Genomic DNA, 25,001 nt, shown 5'->3' on the forward strand with positions numbered 1-25,001 from the left:
TTACATTACATAGGTAAGCTGTCAGCTCGTGAGCAAGAAAAGAAACAGCATTATACTGCCCTCTAGCGTTCGTTTAAAGATGAAATGCGACCATTCGTTTCTCTGGCTATATAATTTGCGATCTCCAGAAATGTATATAGGGGTACATTTTTAGAATGAACCTATGTTTTTTTTTTTTTTTTCAAAAATAAGTGAGGGACTTTTGTCCATTCTTAAATGAATGATTTATTGAATGCAAAACAGCCCTTGCTGTAGGGACATTGATGTTATTCTTTCATGCCCTAATGCAGAGTTTAGACTGCATGATTTTAGGTCAAATTTTGACTCGCCGACAGGTTTTGAGAAATCACTGACATGTCGGTGCTCGTTCATGTGAGTAACAATCCCACAGTGTGAACTATCATAGACGCAATCTGAGAGAATCGCCAAAGAGTCGCCGACACCTGTGAGATATTTGGCATGCTCAATATCTGAACCTGGCAGTGATTCATATTATGCCGTGTGAATGTGATCTGATTGAAAATAACATCCGCGATTACCTACTGCCAATGAGAGAGAGCAGCATCCACATCCACTAGTATGGGTATCTGCAGGCCAGCAGGAGGTTGGAGGAGAAGTTAAAAGCACGTATTTTCAGTTTATTTGGACTAACTAGTGGAAAAACTAGTGGAAATTTGGCAGGAGCACCCGTGTCTGTTTGGCGTGTCATCTGAGCAATACCATAAATGGGTCAAATAAAAAAAAAAGTTGAGTAGAAATTGCTAATTCCCTTCTTTCTCATTAGGTAGTTAATGACAAAAGATATACTAAGCGACCTCGCACGGTTTCTATGTCACTTCTCGCGTGTGTTGTGAGATGTAATTTGGACAAAGTTGTCAGTGATTCTTCCTATTGTAAAGATGTGCAGTGTGAAACTCCCTTTCGCCGATCCATCTCGCAGTGTAAACGAAGCAGCGATGAAATACTACCCAAGATAGTCATGCAGTATGAAAACATCTGTGACATGACTACTTTGAAAATCATGCAGTCGGTACTCGTCATAAGGGATAGTTTACCCAAAAATGGAAATTCTGTCATCATTTACTCACCCTCCATTTGTTCCAAAAATGTTTGAGTTTCTTTCCTCAAGAAGATGTCTTAATGAAACCAACACCCATTGACTTCTATAGTATTTTTTCCTACTATGAATGCAAATGGCTAGCAGTTTACACATTCCTCAAAATATCTTCTTTTGTGTTCGACAGAACAAGGAAATAAAGATTTGAAACCACAGAAGGCTGAGTAAATAGCGAGTATAGGGAGTATTTTCACTTTGTGGTTACAATTAATGTGAGAAATAAAGTTTTTTGAGGCTTTAAAACAGAGCACGCAACACTCTAAAAAATCTTGCTGACTTAACCTTTTCACTTGAATCAAAGAAACATTTCTAGTCATCTTAACTTACGATACTAATCAATCAAACTGACTAAAAGTGTTAAGTTAAACTTTGCATAACTTTTGAAAAATTTGTTGAAACCTGAATAACTTATCCACACTTATCGGCCTCATTCAGGACGGTGATGAGTCTGCTTACAGACAGGAGGTTAAGGAGTTGGCTGTCTGGTGCAGTCACAACAACCTGGAGCTCAACACGCTCAAAACAGTGGAGATGATAGTGGACTTCAGGAGAAACCCCCCTGCTCTCCCCCCACTGAGCATCATGGACAGCATTGTGGCAGCAGTGGAGTCATTCAGGTTCCTGGGCACCACCATCTCTCAGGACCTGAAGTGGGACACTTACATTGACTCCATTGTCAAAAAAGCTCAACAGAGGCTCTACTTTCTTCGTCAGCTGAGGAAGTTCAACCTCCCAAAGGAGCTGCTGAAACAGTTCTACACCTCCATCATTGAATCAGTCATCTGCACATCAATAACTGTCTGGTTTAGCTCAGTTACTAAATACGACCTCCAAAGACTACGTCGAATAGTTTGGACAGCTGAGCGAATCACTGGTACAACCCTTCCTACTTCCCAAGAACTGTACTTATCCAGAGCAAGCAGAAGGGCTGCCAAAATCACTTTGGACCCCTCACACCCAGCACACTGCCTCTTTGAACTTTTACCTTCTGGTCGACGCTACAGAGCACTGCGCACCAGAACAGCCCGACACAGAAACAGTTTCTTCCCTCAGGCAATCCATCTCATGAACACTTGATGATAATAATTGTGGAACCAACATCAATACTTGCTATACACTTTTATACACATATACACTTATTTAACCACACACTTACATGCCAATTTGCACATAACAGCTGCACATACAACATTGTATATAGTAATATAGCTGTACATACACTTGTCAATTTGTATATTTGCCTTCACTACTTACTTGTATTTTTTAAATATATATTTATTATCTGTTTTTTGTCCTGTCTCTGTTCTCCTGTTGCACTGTAGAAGCTCTGTCACGAAAACAAATTCCTCGTATGTGTGAACATACCTGGCAATAAAGCTCTTTCTGATTCTGATTCTGATTCAAATAAGTTAAAGCAACATAAAATATCTGTTGTCTTGACTTTTTTGTCATTACCATTTTACAGTGTAGGGATACCTGGTCAAAACTAAATGCAATAAATATTGAGGCTTATCTAATATTGTTAAATGTAATTTTCTGCAAAATATGCATACTTTTGTAATCATAAAACTTATCAGAGTTTTGGTAAAAATTATCAAGCCTGTTCAGTGTTTCTCCAATGGGGGGGGGGGGGGGGTGATCTGAATGAAACTGCTGGATTTTATGGAATTACTCAGAGTGTGAGTAATCCCCCCCACCCCCCAATGGAGAACCATTGAATTTTTTAAACAATTCGAAACAGTAATGATGTAACAAAGCCCTGTTGCTGGAATTTACATGACCTTGCCAATTTGATACTGATTCGAAACTAACAATTCATAACAGATTTAAAGATTCATACTGCTGTGCTTTTAAAGCAGCCAGCAATAGGGTGAATATCTAATTAACGTGACACTGAATAAATCTGTTATTAATTGTCAGTTAAATGTAGTTAAATCTCAGTTAAGTGGCCACTGGATGATCCTTGGCAAGTGACAGTTGCTAAGGAGCCACAATTCTGAAGATCTGAGACAAATCATCTACAGCATTGAAAGCACAGTATGAATCCAAGAATAAACCACATAGGGAAGTAACAGAAGGACAGGAAAACGGTGTAGTTGAAGTTCTAATAAAGCATTACCTCCAGTCTGGTGCGGTCCACGTCACGTGGTAGTTTTACTCGGACTCTGTGGGACACAGCTAGCACGTCATAGGGGTACACCTGTAAACATGCATATGAAAGACACAATTACACAATACACATGCTAGTATTCAATGGTCTAGGCTCAATATGAGATTTTTTAATAAATGTATACTTTTAAGAAATGCTGTGCTTTCGAACGTTTGCAGTATTTTTCAAAACTGTCATGGGAACTAACACTGCTTAAACCAGGGGTGTCCAAACTCGGTCCTGGAGGGCCGGTGTCCTGCAAAGTTTAGTTCCAACCCCAATCAGACACACCTGGGCTAGCTAATCAAGCTCTTACTAGGCTTTCTAGAAACATCCTTGCAGCTGTGTTGAGGTAAGTTGGACCTAAAATCTGCAAGGACTGAGTTTAGACACCACTTGCTTAAACCTTTAAAATAGCATAAGCTGGATGGAAACAATGTACAATTTTTCTATTCATGTCAATTAATACCATTGATATCATCTTAAAACCAAATCCAGTTACAATTGAAAGTAAATTTGAATATAATACTGGTTAGTTGTGCTTTGTTATTTTCATATAAGAACAGTCAGCAACCTCTTTTGAGGTCGTTGACTTGAAAAGCTACAGCATTCCCTTAAAAACACTAGATCTTACCTTGTACTCTGAAATGGGATGGAAAACAGGAAGAGATTGGAAAAAAGAGAAAAAGTAACAGAAATTACAACCAATAATCTTTTGTGGTACAAATGCGTCTCATTTAGTATCTATAAGTTAAATACAAACTCACCTCTCATTCCACTCCAGGATGAATCATGGTCTGCCTCATCCTCACCAAGATCAGCTGCCTAGAGAAAAGCAAAACTATTTAATTAACTCTAGTCAGAACATGTTTATTCAAAGCTGAATGTGTGCACGGTAAAAAAATAGCCGTGATTTCAACAGTAAAAAACTGTAAAAATGCTACAGTACAAATCCGTAACCTGGTTAACAGTATGTTTCCTTAATATATATGGCGAATAACCGTAAATTGACTTTCCCAGAATTCCCCGCATGGCACATCCCTTTTTATACTTTTTGTTGACATTACTATGGATCTTTTTAGTTGTTTCCCCATCAGTTATGTACATTAGAGATTTATGTTACATCTAATGTTAATAAACAATGTTTATTTCATGACTTTAATTTTATGCGTTACCATACTGGGGTTTACCATACTGTGAATGACACTGAGCACCTTCTATACAGCGATACACTTTTCTGCTTGTGGGAAAAGTTGTTTGTGATGAGCTTTGGTTCATTATGTAACTTTCGCATCACCACCTGCATATGGCTGTGCTAACATGTCTAACTGTGTAACAAAAGATGTGTAGATGCTGGTAATTTAAAATATAGACATATTACCTCTATAAATTAATTAAATACGGTAGTTTACCGTAAAAATGAGAAATTACTTTTACGGTTTGTACCGTATTTTTAACGGTAAACTACTGGCAACCACAGCTTCCGTTTTTTTACCATAAATTTTACGGATTTATTTTTTACAGTGTGGTAATGTATACTGTTCAAAAATAAAGGGAACACTTAACTCAATGTAACTCCAAGTGTTGCCTTTATTTTTTTGAGCAGTATATTTATAACATTTGTGTACTGCGTTAGACTAACTGAGAAATGTCTTTACAGGTTGTTCTTTTGTTACTTTTAATTACTTGTTCTCATTTGTAAGTCACTTTGGATTAAAGCATTCACCAAATCATACTAGTCTTTTGTTGCACAACTATATTTTTGCCAGTAGACAAAAATACATTGCATGGGTCAAAATGATTATAATTATTGCCAAAAATCATCAGAATATTAAGTAAATATCATGTTTCACGAAGACATGGTGTACATTTTCGACCGTAAATATTCAAAAAAATCAATTTCTGATTAGTAATACGCATTAAGAACTTAATTTAGAAATTTTAAAGCCATTTTTTCTGTATTTTTATTTTTCTGAACTCTTGAATTTAGGATTTCTAAATAGTTGTATCTCAGCCAAATTTAGTTTCTATTGTCATTGACATTAATAGAACGCTTATTTATTCTGCTTTCATATGATGGACAGATCTCAATTCACAAAAAAAAGACAATTATGACTGGTTTTGTGGTCTACAGATGTAAAATTCTTAAAGAAATGAAAACAAACAGGGTGCATTTTATGTTTCAAAAGATCAATGTCTGGTTATAAGAAGGTCACGGTAAAAGTTTATTCCACCATACCTTCATTTATTTATGCTACTATTAGTTGAGACTAACAATATAATGTTTGAACAGAGCGGCTGCTGTGAAACTGTGAAAGTTTTCCTTTCATTTCCTGAGGTGAAAGGTTAAAGTCTAGCACAGACAGAGGATTGAATCCTTAGGGCTGAAGCTTTCCTGTATATATAGTTATAAATATTGACCTATGACCAGCTTTTGGTTTCACATGCCTTTCTAAAAAGTTGAAATATGCAACTAAGTCAAACCACATTAGACATAAACAATGGGTAATACTTGTGTTTTTAAGCTATTCATATAGACCTTTTCACATGTCCATGTTTCTCAGCAGCAGAAGTCATCATAATTGGGTAAACTTAGAGGGCAGTGTATAGGAGAGTATCAGAAATATATATTTTTTGTTTCCCAATTTGCTCAAATGACAAAAGAAAAACTGCACAATAGTGCTTTCATGACTTTCAAAGAATGGACAAAAACTGTGATAATGGCAGTCAGAAAAGAGAACAATGTCAAATATGCTGTCCCATCCACAGATGCTGCATTACAAACACCTCAAAAAAGCGTAATTTTTTCTTTATTTTTTGTTTGTAATTTGATGCAAAGATAATATAATACAAATGATGGCTTTATGAATGTTGTATAAACGACCCAACATTGTCTAACATACTTTTTTTTGCAGTGGTGGACAGTAACTAAGTGTTTTAATGTCACTACTTAAAGGTGCAGTAGGTGATTGTCTTCAGAAACATTTTTTGTGGTGCTGGTTGAAAGTCTTTTCACATTCCAATAGTAATAATTAAAGTAAATGATCTAAATGTATCTATATGTATTTTTATATTCTGGGTAAGGCATAAGACTAAAAAATGTTCATCCAATTAAAATAGTTTCAGGCCGACATCTCCCATAATTCTGATAAGTAGCTCAAACTGTCAGCAAATGCAGATTTGAACTACTGCGCACCTGTTTGTATGTAGCGCCGTCATTTGTGCGTACACGCGCTGCACGTTGATGAGAGAGAGAGACCACGCGCAAGCGGTAAAAACATGCTGAATGAAAACTTTTTAAAAATTTGAATCAATATTGGAGTTACTTTTACACGCTGGAGGAAGGATTACCCCATGGCTGAAGTACTTCTTTTAGACAGGTGATGTTATGTTTTAAAACCATTTTAGTCATGCAAAGCTGATGTAGATTGTGTTGTTATGAATGGGTTATATGCACAGAAGTGTTGTTCAGCCACTGAAATCTTCCAGCGATAGATTGATGTGAATATTTTCAATTTTATAAGGGACCTTTTACAGCATCGATAATGTAAAGTTTTATTTAGTTTAACAGCAATACATGAGTAAATAGCGCTATTCCACCTAGCCTGCTTTACTGAGGTGAAGTTGGTTTTTCTATTCACATCACATTGGTTCATTTTTGAACAATGACAGCCTGTGACACGCTCCCTGTATTGTTTACCATGCTGCTGTGAATATTCAGCCAGAAATAGCATGTAAGTATGGCTTATTAATAAAGCTTGGCTTGGCTTTGGAGGCTTGGCTTTGGATGGCAGGGGAGCGACTGTGTTTCAGAGATTTATGCTAACCGATTAGCATTGTGGCACATCACCTACTGCACCTTTAAGTACATATTTTAAGTGTCTGGATATTATCAAAGTACTTTTATCATAAGAAACTTTTACTTCTTTTTACTTGTGAATTGTACTGACATCTGTTCATGAGTCAACAACTGATTTAAATTATCTGTTCAGAGTGAATCTCCAGTTAACAACTTGCTGATTCTAATGATTTGTTCATTGTGAGGCTCCAGTAATCAACTCATTGATTAAAAAGATCAGTTCAGAGTGAAAGTCCAGTAATCAACTCATTGATTCAAATGATCCGTTCTGACTGGGTCTACAGTAAACAACTCACTGATTCAAATGATCTGTTCAGGGTGAGCGTCTAATAATCAACTCACTGATTAAAATTATTAGTTCAGTGGGAGTCTCCAGTAATCAACTCCTTGATTCAAATGATCTGTTCATTGTGAGTCTCCTGTAAACTGCTCACTTACTCAAACGATCCGTTCAAAGTAAGTCTCTAATAATAGCCTCAATGATTCAAATGATCAGCCAAAGTTAGTTTTCACTTGAATTTTTATGAACTATCAGAGTAAGACAAGTTTTCGTAATTACATTAAACATTCATTAGTAAGTACTTTTTCATTCATTACTTAAGTAAATTATAAATCAAGTACTTTAGAACTCAAGTATTATTGAAAAAAAGACTGGAGTAATATTTTATTTTTATTTATAGTACTTTTACTCATATGCCCAATTTGTGTACTTCGTCCACCACAGTTTATATATATATTTTTCTAAGTATGTCAATTTTTTCTTCGCATTTGTCGTATTTGTTTTATTTCTGCTGAAATAAAAGCAGTTTTAAATTTTTTTAAAACAATTTTAAGGACAAAATTATTAACCCCTTTAAGCTGTATATTTTTTCAATAGTCAACAGAACAAACCACCGTGATACACTAACTTGCCTAATAACCCTCACCTACCTAGTTAACCTAATTAACCTAATTAACCTAGTTAAGCCTTTAAATGTCACTGTATAGAAGTGTCTTAAAAATATCTAGTCAAATATTATTTACTGTCATGATGGCAAAGATAAAATAAATCAGTTATTAGAGATGAGTAATACAAACTATTATGTTTACAAATGTGAGGAAAAAAAATCTTCTATCAGTTAAACAGAAATTGAAAAAAAAAATTAAACAGGGAGCTAATGATTTAGGGGGGCTAATAATTTTGACTTCAGTTGTGTGTGTATATATATATATATATATATATATATATATATATATATATATATATATATATATATATATATATTATTATTTTTATTTTTTTTTTGAAATAGCAAAACAGTAAAAACTTCTGAGGATTAAAGATGCTGATGACACTTTTACACTTCATCACTGTCTTGTGAAAAGGATCTTTTGTTCTAGAAGTTACAAAGAATTGTTTCAAAACACTGCCACCTAGTGTAGAGGTGAAGCTTTCAGTTCATTCCCAAACAAAAATGACACTCTGCATGCATAATAATAGATCTGGAGCAGATTTTTAATAAACACTGTGTCTGGCATTTCTGCTGTCGAAGCACATCTTCAACACTGAGGATTATCCATTAAGAGAGCCAGATTTCCAGTTCAAAGTAAAACAAACAGCCAGAGAGAGCGAATAAGACACATTTTAACTACACACCAGCACAGGCAAACACTCTAAATATTATTGCTTCGTCAGCTAAATCTCCACACCAACTGATGTGTCCATGATGTGTGCAAATGCAACAGTCCTCCGTGTCCCAGCAGCAGCTGGGTTTGACAAATCCAACTAGGATCAAACAGCATTCTTCATCGCTGAGAGCGTCAATGACAGCATTTGTGACCACAGCTTACATACATTCCCCAAAATCACTGACAGATGGAGTGTTAAAAGGTTTGCGGGGGGCTGTGTTTGTGTGCAAGCCTTAGGAAGTTTACCTTGTATATGCCGTTCCGCCCATATCCTGGCAGGGAAGCAGACTTATTATATGGAAAGTCTGTAAAGCAGAGTTGGATGATTTAAGGACTTTTTACTCTAGCAACACTCTGACAGTAGAACACAAGAAATGATTACACTAAATATGACAAGGCTGAAAAATATGACAGGGAAAATATTGATATTGGAATATTTAGTTTTTCTGTATATACAGTTTTTAAAGAATTTTGAACTCTTTTACAAATATTTCCCAAGTGTTATTTAACAGAGAAAGAAATTATTCACAGTATTTCCTATTTTCCTGTTAGCTTTATATCTTTCTTTTGTATAAATTAATAAATAAACAAGTAAATAAAATAATTAATTTATTTATTACAATAAATAAATAAAATATAATTATTAAATTATATTAAATATTTAATTACAATGAATAAATTAATTAATTAATTACAATAAAATAAAATAAAATAAAATAAAATAAAATAAAATAAAATAAAATAAAATTAAATTAAATTATTAAATTAAATAATTAATTACAATAAATAAATAAATAAATAAATAAATTAATTAATTACAAAAATAAATTATTAAATAAATTAAATAATTAATTACAATAAATTAATGAATTACAATAAATAAATAAATAAATAAATTAAAATTAAATTAAAACAATCTATTACAATAAATAAATAAATAAATAAAATAATTAATTAATTACAATAAATAAATAAATAAAATTAAAATTTAATTAATAAATTAAATAATTAATTACAATAAATAAATAAAATAAATAATTAATTACAAAAAATTTAATTATTAAAATAAATAATATAATTAATTACAATAAATAAATAAATAAATAAATAATGTTAAAACACCTAAAGTCAATGTTATTACCCCCCTTAAGAATAATTTTTTTTTTGGCTATGACTTCTAGATTAATTAATTTATAATTTCTATAATTAACTTTCCTAGTTAACCTAATTAACCTGATTAAGCCATTAAGTTGAATATCTTGCAAAATAACTAGTAAAATAATACTGTATGTACTGTCTTTATGGCAAAGAAAATCAATATTTAATTTACCATCATAGAACAAGCTAATCAGGGATGTTACAAAATGGCTGCTGATTGACCTGACATGACTTTACGTTTGTATTCAATAGATTTGTAGATCGTCTACTCACTGGGTTGTGACATATCAGTGGGCAGGCTGTGTGTGGAGGTCCTGGGGTCCAGCTCTGGAGACTGTCCATCAATCTCAGTCTTCAGGTTCATCCAACTGGTCCTTGTCTATTGACAAACAAATGTTATACATACCAAATAATAAGATTGAAATATAGAATGGAAAACATATAACTTTATGGATATTAACTATGATTTTAACAAAGAAACCCTAACTATTGATTAATTAACTATTGTATTTGTAGTTAAAACAAAGGTTATTACTAAAATTGTATTATTATAAAACCTCGAATAATGTCCATAAGGTTTGATTAAATCTCCAGTTATAAGTGAATTGTCTTATAGTGTATTTCAAGTCTTCAATTATATATTTATACAAACTGAAATAATATAATAAAAGGCCACATATATTATCAAATTGTAGAAATATATATTTTGAATCAAGTTTTACATGGAAAAAGATTTTTTTTTTAGATTTGACTAAAGCACATGGAAGTTGATTGTTGTTTCAATTGTAATGTGTTATTAGGTATTTTATTTTAAGTTCAAATGTTTTAAGAGAAATTACTTTAAAGGGCACCTATGGTGAAAAATCTACTTTTCAAGCTGTTTGGACAGACATTTGTGTGGGTATAGTGATATAAACACACCCAGTCCTTATTTTTCAATTTAACAACATAAAAACGGTGGACCAATTGGAGCTGTTTTCAGATCGACCGCAACTTGACGTAGGAGTGAGGTCCCCCCGCCCACCGAATTGATTGACAGCTGCGTATAAACATGTCCCGGTAGTCACATGTATAATCATATCAACAAGAGAGGACGAGCGCAAAGCAACCGGGACAGCAAAACCGCCACGCGGTGCAAAAATGTATAAAATAGAATCTTATAAAAGGTATAATAAAAAATCTGATGGGTGTTTTGAGCTGAAACTTTATAGAGACATTCTGGAGACACAAAAGATTCATAATAAATCTGAAAAAAGGGGTAACCTAGGTGCCCTTTAAATATATTTTAGTTTAAAATAAATCGTAATCATATTATGATTACAATTATGTTTTGATTACATAATCATAAACAAAAAGTAATCACATTTTAAAGGTAACAGAAGTAAACATGAAATGGCATATAGCCAATAGATGCAAGAGGATCAAGCTAATTGCTAAAATGAGCTAAAGCTAAAAGTTAATTAGCTATTACATATAAATGTATTACACTTTTAATGAAAACTGCAACTGCAATTTGATAATTTGACTTTGATTTATTGTGAAAATATATTTGTAAGAGTTTATTTGATTTGTATTGAACTTATTCCTATTCAAAGAATGATTAAACTAATTGCTCCACAAACTAGTGTGTTTATGACAAATAACAGTTACAATATTATAACAAGAAAATGCAAGTTTGAAACATTAACCAGTATAACAAGCTGTGTTTATACAGCTAAAAACAATGGAAGTGAATGAATCCAGAAATCTCGAGCCAATAAGGTTCCAATGGCTTCATGGTCATTATTACCAATAAGTGAGAAGTAATATTGACCACGCAGCCATCTGAAAATTATTGACTTGAGACTCAGCCACGACTCAGGACACTGTCATATTTCTGCCACGCCACAGAGCGCCATCTGATTACTTTCCTTTTAAATACCATGCGAATGTGCGCGTCTGGTGTGTGATACTGTCAACTGTCATGTGTGCGGTGCCGAGCGGCGCATCCGGTGTGTGGCGCCCTTTACGGTCTCATTCACTTCAATCAATGTTTATTTTACAAAAACATAATACTAAATACACACATGAATGTTTAGACAAATATATAAATCACCTTTCTGTCTACATCATCACCATCTTGCCAGGAGGTTCTGGAAGCTGCAGTACAATAAAAACATTAAAATACATCTACTAATAAACCAGTTTTACTGCCTGACAGTGGGTTACCAGTTACACCATGCAAGGTACCACACAAACCATATAAAATAATATACTGTTATACACTCAAAAAATCATATACAGTATAAGTAGTTTGATTGACAGTGTTCACAGTGTTTGCTACAAGAAAAAATGTGTACAGAATCGACAAGCAAGTGATCAACCAACACAATGTTGAATCAGGGTGAAGTTCAGGAGAAAAAAAGGCCAAAAGAAACAAATCCAGTGATTAATTCCACTACCACCCAATCACAGTTAGTGTTATAGATGTCTTTAAACCAATCACAATGGGTTACACAAATGCCTTTGACAATTCACCAAACTGATGAGTTACACAGACACCCAACATTGTCTAACCTCTAAATCACAAGACCACAGACAGATGTCAAACTATACTGCAACTGACAGATGAGTATATGTATGGATGGACGCACAAAAAAAAAAGATCATCTCTGAATGCTGTTTCCATGTCTGGATTAACAAATGCGAAAAATTGCAAAAGACATGTAAATCTTGTTGATGAAAACATTGTATCAAAGGCATTATTTACATTAAATGTACACAAATGTACAGTTCAAGAGTTTGGGGTGAGTAGATTTTCATAAAATATATAATAAATATATATAGAATATTATATATATTAAATATACAGTTGAAGTCAGAATTATTAGCCCCCTTGTTTATTTTTCCCCCAATTTCTGTTTAATGGAGAGCATATTTTTTCAACACATGTCTAAACATAATAGTTTTAATATTATTTAATATTAATATTAGTTATTAAAAATAGTTTTAATAACTCATTTCTAATAACTGATTTCTTTTATCTTTGCCATGATGACAGTAAATAATATTTGACTAGATATTTTTGAAGACACTCCTATACAGCTTAAAGTGACATTTAAAGGCTTAAATAGGTTAATTAGGTCAACTAGGCAGGTTAGGGTAATTAGGCAGGTTATTGTATAACGATGATTTGTTCTGTAGACTATGGAAAAAATATATAGCTTAAAGGGGCTAATAATATTGACCTTAAAATGGTTTTAAAAAAAATGTAACTGCTTTTATTCTAGCTGAAATAAAACAAATAAGACTTTCTCCAGAAGAAAAAATATTATCAGACATACTGTGAAAATTTCCTTTGTTATTTTCCTCTGTTAAACATCATTTGGGAAATATTTAAAAAAGACATAGGCGGTTCATTCCTCTGTGGCAACCCTAGATTAATAAAGGGACTAAGCCGGAAAGAAAAAGAATGAATGTATGAAAAAGACATATTTAATTGGGGGTGGGGGGTGTGGGGGTTAATCATTCTGACTTCAACTGTATAGAATACAATATTTAGAATATTTAGAAAGACAATTGCATTTTCAAATGCATTTAAACAGAATACAGTTATTTTAATGCAATAATGCAATAATATTTCCCAGTATAATTCTTATCTTATTTTTAATCAGATAAATGTTTTGGCAATAAGATATTTTCAAAAATATATTTGAATAAATAAATAATTGTTTTTATGAATATTTGTATGGTATTACTTTAAATTGAATAAAACAGTAAAGACCTTTAGAACATTTACAAAAAAAAAAATCTGCAAAAACTTCTGTAATAATGCTGAAAATGTAGTCTTGCTATAACATAAATAAATTACATTTTAAATCATATTGCAATAATATTTCACATTGCTATTTTTATTTCATTTTTAATCTAATACATGCTTTGACAAGACACTTTCAAAAAAATACTTAAAAAAAGAATTAAACCAAAGTTTGGAGTCAGTATATTTGCTTTTTAAAGAAATTAATCATTTTATTTAGCAAGGATGCATATAAATTAATATTTAAAAAATGACAGTAAAGATAGAACTTAGTTTTGAATTCTATTCATGACAGGATGCTGAAAAATAATGCTCCTAATACAGATTTAATATGATATATATAAATAACAACCCAGGGTCATTCTTTAAATGTACCACCATATGAATTTCTGGAGAGCACCAAATACATCCCAGGAGGTACATTTTATGCAGTTTTTGTTTTCGCGAATCCAACAGAGGCCGCTGTGGATGCTGTTTAAGATCTCAAATTTCTCTTGAGAGTGCCATTCTTGCCTGCTGTTCTTGCGCAAATCCACTAGAGGCCGCTGTCGACTGGCTGTTTGACTGACTGAATGACTGACTAACTGACCGATCGACTGACCCACCCTCCTCCTTGCCTAAACCGAACCAATGGTGTTTTCAAAAGCACTGATTGACCCGCCCACCAACTTCTCTAAACCCGACCGACAGTTTTAAAAAGCAATCCAGAAAAAGAAAAGCCCTCGGCAGATTTTTACCACGTTTTCTGATTTTACCACATTCTCACCCTGTTATTTACTTGTTTATTTTATTATTTGGCTTCTGTTTTTGTCTTACCCACTTTCTGGAACTGTTCTTCTCCAGACTCAAACCCTGTCATCCTGGTCAACTCCTTTCTGTTTCTCAAGTCCGCTGACATACATGGTGAGCTACTGGTCAAACTGGTTACAGAGGAAAAGCCGTCCACAGCTGGTAAGCGCTAAAAGGAACGGCATCATACCGCCCCGTAGCGTTCGTTTTAAAGACGAAATGCAGCCAAACGTACTTCTGTCTACATGATTCACAATCTCCAGAAATGTATTTAGGCCTACGTTTTCAGAATGAGACTATGTTGTGCAAAATAAAGTTTTAAAGTGTATTAAAATAAAAGTCTTTACTCATTTCCTTTTTTATTTGTATAATTTGTAACAAATGTTAATGTTAAATCAAATAAATGCAGCATTGGCAAGCATAAGAGACTTAAAAAAAATCTTACCCTCCTCAAACTTTTGAATGACAGTGCATGTGTAACATCAAATGCATACAAAACAATTATATGCAGTTAATAGGCATATAAAACACCATTAATAATTGTTCAGGTCTAGCCAGAACGCTTTTCAAAATAAACCTGACAAATATGCATGAAATATGACCCTTTGGAGGTGGTCAAGATGTTCGCAGATGTACAACCAACAGTTGTTTGACTGTGTGAGAAGTACCTGGTCAAATCCAACACTTTTCAAGGATTTGCAAAACCTACAGACCTACTTTTTTGAAGCTGAAATGGAAACCAGCAGACAGAAAGGAGGGTCAAAGGTTACAGTCCCATGCATAACGGCATGCAAAGAAACATGGCTATACGGAGACTGAACTGTACCATGCTGTTTGTAGATAGGGGGCTTTCTATAGATATTATCTTTGACTTTAGTCTCTGTGAATGAAAGACAAAGAGAGCAAGAGCATAAGAAAGAAGATGAAAAAAAGAAGCATGAGTTAATAGAGGATGGAGTCGGGGCAAAAGAAAAGGCAGTAAATGAGGTATATGAAGATTCCAGATATCGTTATTCATTTCATTACCATCCGTCATCATGTAATGTTCATGATCTGCATGCAATGATCAAGCTTTGTTTTGTACAAAATCCTCAACAATGAAAAAGGGGTTTGAAATATGGAGTCGGAGTCACATAAATAATGAAATCTCCATCATATTTTCATCTCGGAAGACAGTAATGTCACCTAAAATGATCTAAGAGGAATAACAGGGAGATAAATGGTGTAGCTACAATGACATAATGTCTTAATAATTGACAGCATGTGTCTCTCTGTGGCTTGTTTAGGTCATCCCAACCTCGCGTCTGCTTCGCAACCATTACTTCAAGAAGAAAGTCAGTCATTTAATGTAACACATGTGAGACATTTTAGGAGCCGTTTCAGCCTCTGCCAGCACTGGAAACAAGACGTCATTACAAAAAATGGGCAGAAAACGCATGAAACTAATTATTAGGTTTATTTTAAACATGTGCAGTGATAGTAACAGGTTTGTTTTGTGTACTAAAAATAGGTATTTGTGCACACTGATGAATTAGAAATGTATAAAATTGATGATTGGGATCTTTAGAGAAAGATCACAGAACATAATGAAAGCACAATATGAATACAGATGATTCCGGTTGCCAGATTTCTTTCATAAAATGCGCAGAAAGGGAGACAAAACCTGCTGATTTATTAAGAGAGTTTTCGTGCTTACCTGGGATATGGAAATGCCGTGGGGCTGCCACATATGTAGAGGATGGAGATTTGCCATCAGAGTAGGTGGAGAGACTGGGGGTACTGCGCCCACTTTCACTACCTCGGGGGGTGAAGGTCATGCCAGACGCGGAGACGAAAGGAAAAGAGAACAAAAAAAGTTGTCTTATGTCTGACATTGTAATGAGCCTTAAATCTACTATCAAACCTCACAATGCAGCCAGCTCATAGTATGACAAATCTGTCTTTGCAATGTGAAAATTTCAATTTCAAGACTGTGATTTATAATAATTGAATAAGCTTGTGCTTAATCCCGCTCCATTTTGAACTGGTTCAAATTGAATTGTAATTTTTGACTTTACACAGATATGAAGACGTTTTGTTGATCATGATGAAACGTATTTGTGTTTGAACAACTGAATCTAATCAAACCAAATCAAAATATGCTGCATTTATATTACAGCAGACACTCAAGTGTCCAGTGCTTTGGTTTTTTAGTCAATATGAACTGATATAAATGACTGGCAGGCTGAATTGTGACATTGCTATCGTCATAATCTTCACAGGAAATGATTTAAATCACACTCTTTCACCAAACTGAGATTAAAGGAGAGAGAGAATCTGTTTTTATCTACACACTAAGAGCCAGATATGTTAACAGTTTGTGCCCGCACAAACTCTCTTTTAACCTGCTAAGACGTTGACCTATCATTAGAAGATATGGGCAGCGATTTTCTTGGAGCGATTTTCTTGGAGTCCTGACAACATTTGCTTTCCGAGCTACGGTGTAACAGCACATCTGAAATGCAAACCTTGACAGAGCTGCCAAATATCATGTGATTTCATCACCGTGTCCTTCAGATAGGTCCAGATAAGATGGAAGTGCAGAAATTAAATCACTGTAGCAGTACTTATTTTGCTAATTTTTCTTTTCATGTGTCACAGTAATGATCAATCTACAGGGTATTTACTGCTATACATGTCATTAAGTTTGCATTGTCTGAGTGCAATTGTTTCAGTCCAATTGTGCTTTACTTCAGTTTAAAAATAAATAGGTATAAATGGCAAGAGATTCTGTCACACTTCGAATAGCTATACCTTATTTTTCACTTTCACATATGAGTTTGCAGTGTTTCCATTTAAGTGCTTCATTCATTCTTTTATTTTATTTTCAACTTAGTCCCTTTATTAATCTGGGGTCGCCACAACGAAATGAACCGCCAACTTATACACCATTTGTTTTACGCAGTGGATGCCCTTGCAGGTGAAACCCATCACTGAGAAACATCCATACACATTCATTCACACACATACACTACGGACAATTTAGCTTACCCAATTCACCTGTACCGCATGTCTTTGGACTGTGGGGGAAACCGGAGCACCCAGGGGAAACCCACGCGAACATGGGGAGATCATGCAAATTCCACACAGAAATGCCAACTGACCCAGCTGAGGCTCGAATCAGCTAATTAAATTAATATTTACGAATATAAAAAAATAATAATTTGAAATAATTCAATTTGAATAATTCTTTAATAATAATTCCCACTTGGTTAGAGTTAGTAGCCACAACAAAAAAATATATATATATATATATATCTTTACACTCAGCTTAATTATATCCAGGATTCTGTATCACATAGTCTCTAGTAAATGTATGTAAATGTAGGAAATGTATTTCAAATTTAAAACATTATCTTCCATTTTGTGCCCTGCCACGTCTCAAACTGAAGTTACAACATTGTATGAATCACGAACGACCGGTTATATCTTCTTCAGTGCTATACTGAAAGCAAAAGGGCACCTACTGCCTGTCTTGGATGGCATGAGTGGGAATTAATTGAAAGCAAATTGTCATTTATTTGGTGAACCACCCCTCTAGAACAAGGACACCTACTGGTGACCTTAAGGCTGGAACACACCAAGCCGACCCGAAGCAATTAGCACAGATTAAAAAAACAACTGTTCCAGGAAACCGGAAGAGGAAATGCACACAGAGCATAAACAAAGCAGCATTTAGTATCATTATCACAGTTATTGTCATACGGCGATGTGTGGAACACACTAAACCAACTAGCTGAACTGACGCTGACCGGCAGCCCGACAAAGTCTAATGGTCGACTGTTGGCTTGATGTGTCAAGGCATTTACTGTTGTATTTAACACTCTATGACAGATCTAAACCCATAAATGTACCAGCATAAATACATATTGAGAATATATTGTGAATTAGTTACCCAATAAATAATGTTTTGTGAAATATATTGCACACCCATCGGTCTTACCCTAATTTGCCCGTTTTAGTTAATCAGGTCCTAAAAATGGTGGAAAATCAAACAAATTACATATATAATTATCACATTCTCCGTCTCCTTTGTCTTTTCTTTCTTTCACACACACTTGCAGCTGACCTTCAGACACATGCACACACCATTTAACACACATTAAACACTCAGTGCTGTTAGTACAAATTCACCCAGTATCAGGGAAAATTCTTCCACTCATCTAGAGCTGGGGGAGGAGGACATTGTCATAAAATACACCAAACAATGGAGCACACCATGGAAAATGAAGGTCTCGATGCTCCCCATAACTCAATAAAATACTATTTTATGTATTGTGAATCCCTTTTGTATCCGCTGGTTGTAATGCAGCATGTATTTTCTGTCTTCAATCTTCATTTTGCCTCAGATGGTGATATGGGAAGATCAAGGTTTTGCATTTGTAAGAAGAGCCGAATTTTCTCTATTGTGGCTCCTTTACCAATAAGAAGTCAATTAGACAGCTAACTGAATCATAAACAGCACACTCCAAACCCAACCTCAATGTACTTTCATGCTGCATTAAAGGGTTGTCTGGAACTCCACAAGGCCCAAGTTTATGCCACTGTGCCTGGCAAACCAACCCGAAATTACAGCTCAACTATTTACCCCTTTAATCTTGTCCTGTGAACTTTACTGTGTTCCCGTTCTCTCGACTTCTTGCAGAGAACCACAAAACCCAAATCTGTAGCCTGATTTATAAACAGTAAATATAGAAGTTTTCTATTCTTGTTCTCTAGTAGAATATAGATACAGTTCCAGGTCCAGTTGCAGATACAGGTCCATAAATATTTGGAAAATTTGGGGCATTTTTGGCTCTATACACCAACACAATGGATTTGAAATGAAACAAATTCCAGACTTCAGGTTGCAATTGACTGCAAAGAATTTGCAACCAAGTATTAAAAAGTGAAAGTTTGATTTATGATTATTATTCTGTCCAATTACTTTTGGATCCTTTACAAGTGGGAGGCACATATGCAAACTGTTGTAATTCCTATACCGTTCACCTGATTTGGACATAAATACTTCAAATTAAAGCTGTCTGCAGTTAAAGCACATCTTGTTCTTTTAATTTTAAATCCATTGTGTTGGTGTATAGAGCCAATAATGTTAGAATTGTGTTAATGTCCACATATTTATGGACCTGACTGTATTTCTACATGTAAAATTTAGAATGTACTTTACACACACAATATACTTTTGACATTTTCATAAATGGTCTCAGACTTATGAACTCCTGCCTGCCTGAATATATATGTAGATTAAATAAAACACTTTAAACAATGCTACAACCTGAGAAATGAGAACCACAAAGTAAATGGTAACACTAACACAAACATACAGCTACTTTGAATATTAAACGTATGGTAAATAAATGTCAACTTACCAGACAAAACACAACATCAACTACAGTACAACAAATAAATGCATACTGATGCTCACCACCAACGTTCACATGTAACATGTGGAAAACGTAACCATTTCAGCTAAAATATAATGGCTATATCCACTGATTTTCCATGCATTGGACATACAAACTTTATATAGACACAATACCAGCAAGCATATCAATGGATTGGTCCAAGGATTGAACCTTGTGGCACACCTACAATCTCACATCACTGTAATAGACCGGTGATACACAGTAAAAGAGAATCTGGTTTTTAGGGTTTACCGTGAGAAGGTAAATTGAGGTGCAGGGCTGTCCTAGGTCTACTTTCAGACTTTGCTTCCTGTCTGAATCCTGTCTCAATTCCTGTTCAGGAAAGGTGGATGAAGGATAGGGTGGTAATTTCATGTCTGCAATTCACTAGTCCTTCAGACTGAATGCAAACAGTTATTAAACTGTGAATTATTAGGCTTGATCCATGCTTCATTTGTGTTGCAATCCAATACTAACAGCAGGAACTTCATGCACATTAGTGTAACTCAAATTCTTATATAGCTTTTTCACTTTTGCACTCGTTCATTAATATTGCCCGGCAGGAGTAAATCTTATACCAATCAAATCCAAGCACACAGTTAAGTTCAAACAAGTGCAGTATGTGATGGATTGGTACTGGCAAAGGCCTGCAGGCAGAGCTGTGGTACCTCTGAAGTAAGGGATGTAGTTGTGTTGTTGGAGTAAAGCCAGAGTAGTGGGGTTGAGGGGCAGAGCTGCCTGGGGTGTGTTTCTACCACTGCTGTTGTACAGAGGCAGCGGGGAGGAGCCTCTTGCACTACCATGGGCGCTACTCCTCCCCGAAGTTGGTACAGACAACAAATGGGAATTTTCTGGCTGGGTGGTGTATTTGATGCTCAGATACTGGTCTGAGCAAGAGGCCCAGCCAGTCAGGGAAGAATGGGAATAATAGAACATCAGCAACTATACTAAAAAGCAAATGATTTGTGAATGTCTTTGTTTCTAAATTTCTGCATCAAATCAGTTTTAATGCTTTAGCTCTGTTTCAAATAATAGCAAATGGCCCTTGCTGCCTTTCAGACTACGTGACTGCATAAATGATTTGAAATGTTTTACAAATTTCAGTACATGCAATACAATATGAACTTGTGTTCTACTTTCTACCATTCAAATGTTTAGGATTGGTGAGATGTTATTTTGAAAACTAATGTTGCATTTTATTTGTTTTTGCTGAATCTTCAGCACTACTCTAGTTCAGTGTCTAACAGGGCTTCAAAAACCATATTGAGATTTGGATTTCAAAAATCACATTGTAATTTTCATTTATTTTTGCTGTCAATATAAACTCACCGGCCACTTTATTAGGTACACCTTACTAGTACCGGGTAGGACCCCCTTTTGCCTTAAGAGCTGCCTTAATCCTTCCATTCCTTATAGATTTTGGTCCATATTGACATGATAGCTTGACAGTTATTTGAGTTACTGTTGTCTTTCTATCAGCTCAAACCAGTCTGGCCATTTTCCTCTGACCTCTGGCATCAACAAGGCATTTGCACCCACAAAACTGCTGCTCACTGTATATTTTCTCTATTTCGGACCATTCACTGTAAACTCTAGAGATGGTTGTGCGTGAAAATCCAACTAGATCAGCAGCAGTTTCTGAAATACTCAGACCAGCCCAACAACCATCAAAAAAGTCACTTAAATCACCTTTGTTCCCCATTCTGGTGCTCGGTTTGAACTGCTGCAGATCGCCTTGACCATGTCTACATCCCTAAATGCATTGAGTTGCTGCCATGTGATTGGCTGATTAGAAATTTGCGATAACAAGCAGTTGGGCAGGTGTATCTAATAAAGTGGCCGGTGAGTGTATAACTCACAATACCGCGCAGGTCAGTAAACCATAACTGTTCACAAAATATTAGGAAAACAATACCTCATTCATTAATCTTGTGTGTATTTTCGATCACTAAATCAAGTACCAAGTTAATTCATTCATGCTAAATTATCTATTATTATTATGCTCTATATTTAAACAAACTGGAAAGCATAAAGAAATAGATTGGTCCAAGGACTGAACTTTGTGGTACACCTACAATCTCAGAAGGAGATTTAATCTACATGTTTAAAACTAATCTGCCCTACATCCAGTACTTATAGGTTATTATATATTATATTATATAACTGTATAGGTTATTTGTCACTTTCCTGATCTATATAAAAGAATTTACCTTTACTAGTTTTGTAGCTGAGTATAAGACATAAGACAGTTTTATCAATCTAACAATTCAGGATTCATTGTGTTTAATGGTAGAGGACTGCTCATAGTGCTATAGTGTACATAGAATATAGCTATAGTCTATAGTGCTATAGATGCTGCTCCCTGAGATCACAAGAATTGTCAAAATATTCTTTGAACAGTCTGTAAATCTTGTTCCAAAATCTCTGAGTAAAGAATCGTCACAAATCCAAACATTGCATTTGAAAGACCCTACATTTCGAATACTACATAATTTAATGACTATTTTTTACTGTTTATTTTATTTACTGACCAATAAAACCTTTCTGTCCTTTAACTTTTGAAAGGTAGTGTAAAAATACACAGTATATAATTGATAAATATACATAGTGCAAAATTTTGAATTGTAGAAGACAGTGCTTGACGATTCAGAAGGAGATTGTTGTTTAGGATATGGCTTTGGAACAGAGTCTGATGGTGTATGAGGAAAACCAAAATGTTAACAGCTCCATTACATTCAAATCATTTAAAATACTCATATATTATTGCATAAAGGTGTGGAGGGATACCTGGTCTGCTGTAGGTCTGTGGTGAGCGGGAAGGCGTATAGCGGCCATAGCCTCCTAAAGAGCTGTTGGAGCTGGGGCTCGAGGGCCTCCTCTGACGGGGGGACTTTTCCCCATCTCCCTACAAGCAAACAGACAATATTCAATAAGAAACTGAAAATCTTTATTTAGTCTAGTTAAAGGGTGATCACTATGGAAGTGGAGACGACACACAGGAGGAGACTACAAAGCTGGAAAAGAAACACAGATGCAACCAGTTTACAATAATCAGTCCTAACTTGTAATAGGCTGATCATTGAGAGTCTGACACCACAGAGTTTCAAACATGGAGAAACATCAAGAAAAACACACAATACCGCGCAGGTCACTAAACCACAACTATTCAATATGTATATATGTGGAAAACAAGGTCTCGTTCATCAATCTTGTATGTGTTTTTGATTAGTAAATAGGATTCATCATGTAACATGTATTTTTTTAATGTCATAACTTGTATTATTAGACTCTACTACATTTAAACAAACCTTAATGCATAAAGCAATACACTGATCCAAGGACTGAAATTTGCAGTACACCTAGAATCTCAGAAAGAGACTGCCCTCCCATAAAAACAACCCAGTAGTACACCTAGTATATAAATAACAATAAGTATAGTATAATAAATCAAATAATGCATACAATTTAATAAATAAATGTAAGAAAAGACTTTTCCTGTGCATACAAGTACACCATCTGACCGACATGATTAGTGAACGAGACCCAATGAAATAATAACACGGCCTGTTCCTTCATGTCAGCTCTACTGTACCTCAGTTGGAGTAGGGGTGAGTTGCTGGGGTGACTGTAAACAAAGAAAGCAAATGAGTAAGATGGACTGAAATGCAGTGACATGTATGTTAATGAAAAATGAGTTGTTCTCACTGACTGAGTAGCCTGACTGAAACTATTCAATGCTTCAATGAATTAGTAAAACAATAGCTGCTTTTCCACTATTGTGCTGAATGGTTCTAAGAAGAGTAAAGGTCTTTGCACACTGAAGTCTGAAATTTTCTAAATGTTTTCGTATTCATATGCAAAAAATTTGCAAACCTTACACATTTAGTACAATGCGTATTAATTAATCCATTACGAAAAAAGTAAATTCAAGCAGTGATACTGTTCTTCTCTCTTCCTCAAAGTAGAAAAAGTCAGAGGAATAGACTACATATAGTGCTCATCCAATACTGCATAGAGAGGAAGGAGAGTTCAGCTCATTATCAATAAGCTGTGCTGAATTATCCACAAATGCAAAGTTTATTTTAGGAAATCAGTGGTTTTGATACATTGCTTCTGATACTTCACACATTCATGTGCATAAACAAATCCTGAGCAGAGACTGGCAGTACCTATAGGCATTATTACAGCCGGGTTGATGTATCGAAGCAACAGACAGAAAGCAAACCATGCTTTCTATCATAATGTAGGCAATACGTCAAATGCTTGGACACACACACACACACACACCAAACAGCAGCAGGGCAAATGTGCGGCAGTCACTGAATCCAGCATATAGGGGTTCTCAACTGTATGTCACATTCTGTCTTTATTTTATGCCTGGGTTTGTTATAAAGTTATTCTGTACGCTCAAATGACGACTCTGTTTTTAACTTTTCACCTGTAAGGTGGCTCTGAATTGTCAAAACAGCTCTCAAAGCACTTTTTTGGATGCAAAAAGTGGGAAAAAATCTAGCCTGGTTCCAATTTTTTTTATGACAGGCGAAAGTTCGGAGGCAGTGTGTCAATACAGCTGACACAACGTGAGGTCAAATATATTTTTTAACATGCAAAAATTACTGACGAAATTTTCAGATTCGGTGCGCAACCACCTTTAATTATGGTTCCCCTTCGGATGGGGAACTCCAATGCTATGTGGAAACTTCCACTATGGGGATTTCGTCAGAATCCAATCATCTGAAAGAGTATAAAAACGGGCCAATGAAATGCCAATGAGTTGGCAGCGTCAGCGTGCACAGCTGGCGTCAATGACAATCAGTCATGCTATAAAGACGCAGCCAGTGCCATGCTCGACATCCTTTCGCTTTCAGAGCCTTTCACGAAGCTTCTGAGAGAGTCTTTGAGGGTATCTCCAACCTGTGTCTACAGAGAGAGATCGAGAAGCAGCTTCTCCCGGTCCAGAGCGCGTATACGCAGTGGCAGATGGTCGAGCTGGGTATTTCTCCCTTGCCTGGCGTCCTTTG

General features: G+C 35.1%; 1 protein-coding gene across 4 annotated transcripts in view; it reads right to left on the reverse strand.

The window, feature by feature from the left end:
• The window catches only part of ablim2 (actin binding LIM protein family, member 2), a 116,644-nt gene that overhangs the window by 13,680 nt on the left and 77,963 nt on the right, over nt 1-25,001 (reverse strand). For 2 of the 4 annotated variants that reach the window (XM_056469276.1, XM_056469275.1), the window contains 11 exons: nt 23,573-23,605; nt 22,768-22,885; nt 20,649-20,867; nt 16,233-16,334; nt 15,363-15,416; nt 12,047-12,090; nt 10,225-10,330; nt 9,040-9,098; nt 4,034-4,091; nt 3,901-3,908; nt 3,237-3,317 (listed from right to left, as the gene is read on the reverse strand). In XM_056469276.1, the coding sequence (XP_056325251.1) occupies nt 3,237-3,317; nt 3,901-3,908; nt 4,034-4,091; nt 9,040-9,098; nt 10,225-10,330; nt 12,047-12,090; nt 15,363-15,416; nt 16,233-16,334; nt 20,649-20,867; nt 22,768-22,885; nt 23,573-23,605 (882 nt within the window). The remainder of the gene's footprint in view (nt 1-3,236; nt 3,318-3,900; nt 3,909-4,033; nt 4,092-9,039; nt 9,099-10,224; nt 10,331-12,046; nt 12,091-15,362; nt 15,417-16,232; nt 16,335-20,648; nt 20,868-22,767; nt 22,886-23,572; nt 23,606-25,001) is intronic. The other 2 variants (XM_056469277.1, XM_056469278.1) reach the window with 2 other exon arrangements.

The sequence above is a fragment of the Danio aesculapii genome, chromosome 12 (assembly GCF_903798145.1).
Source record: "Danio aesculapii chromosome 12, fDanAes4.1, whole genome shotgun sequence".
Classification (NCBI taxonomy): domain Eukaryota; kingdom Metazoa; phylum Chordata; class Actinopteri; order Cypriniformes; family Danionidae; genus Danio; species Danio aesculapii.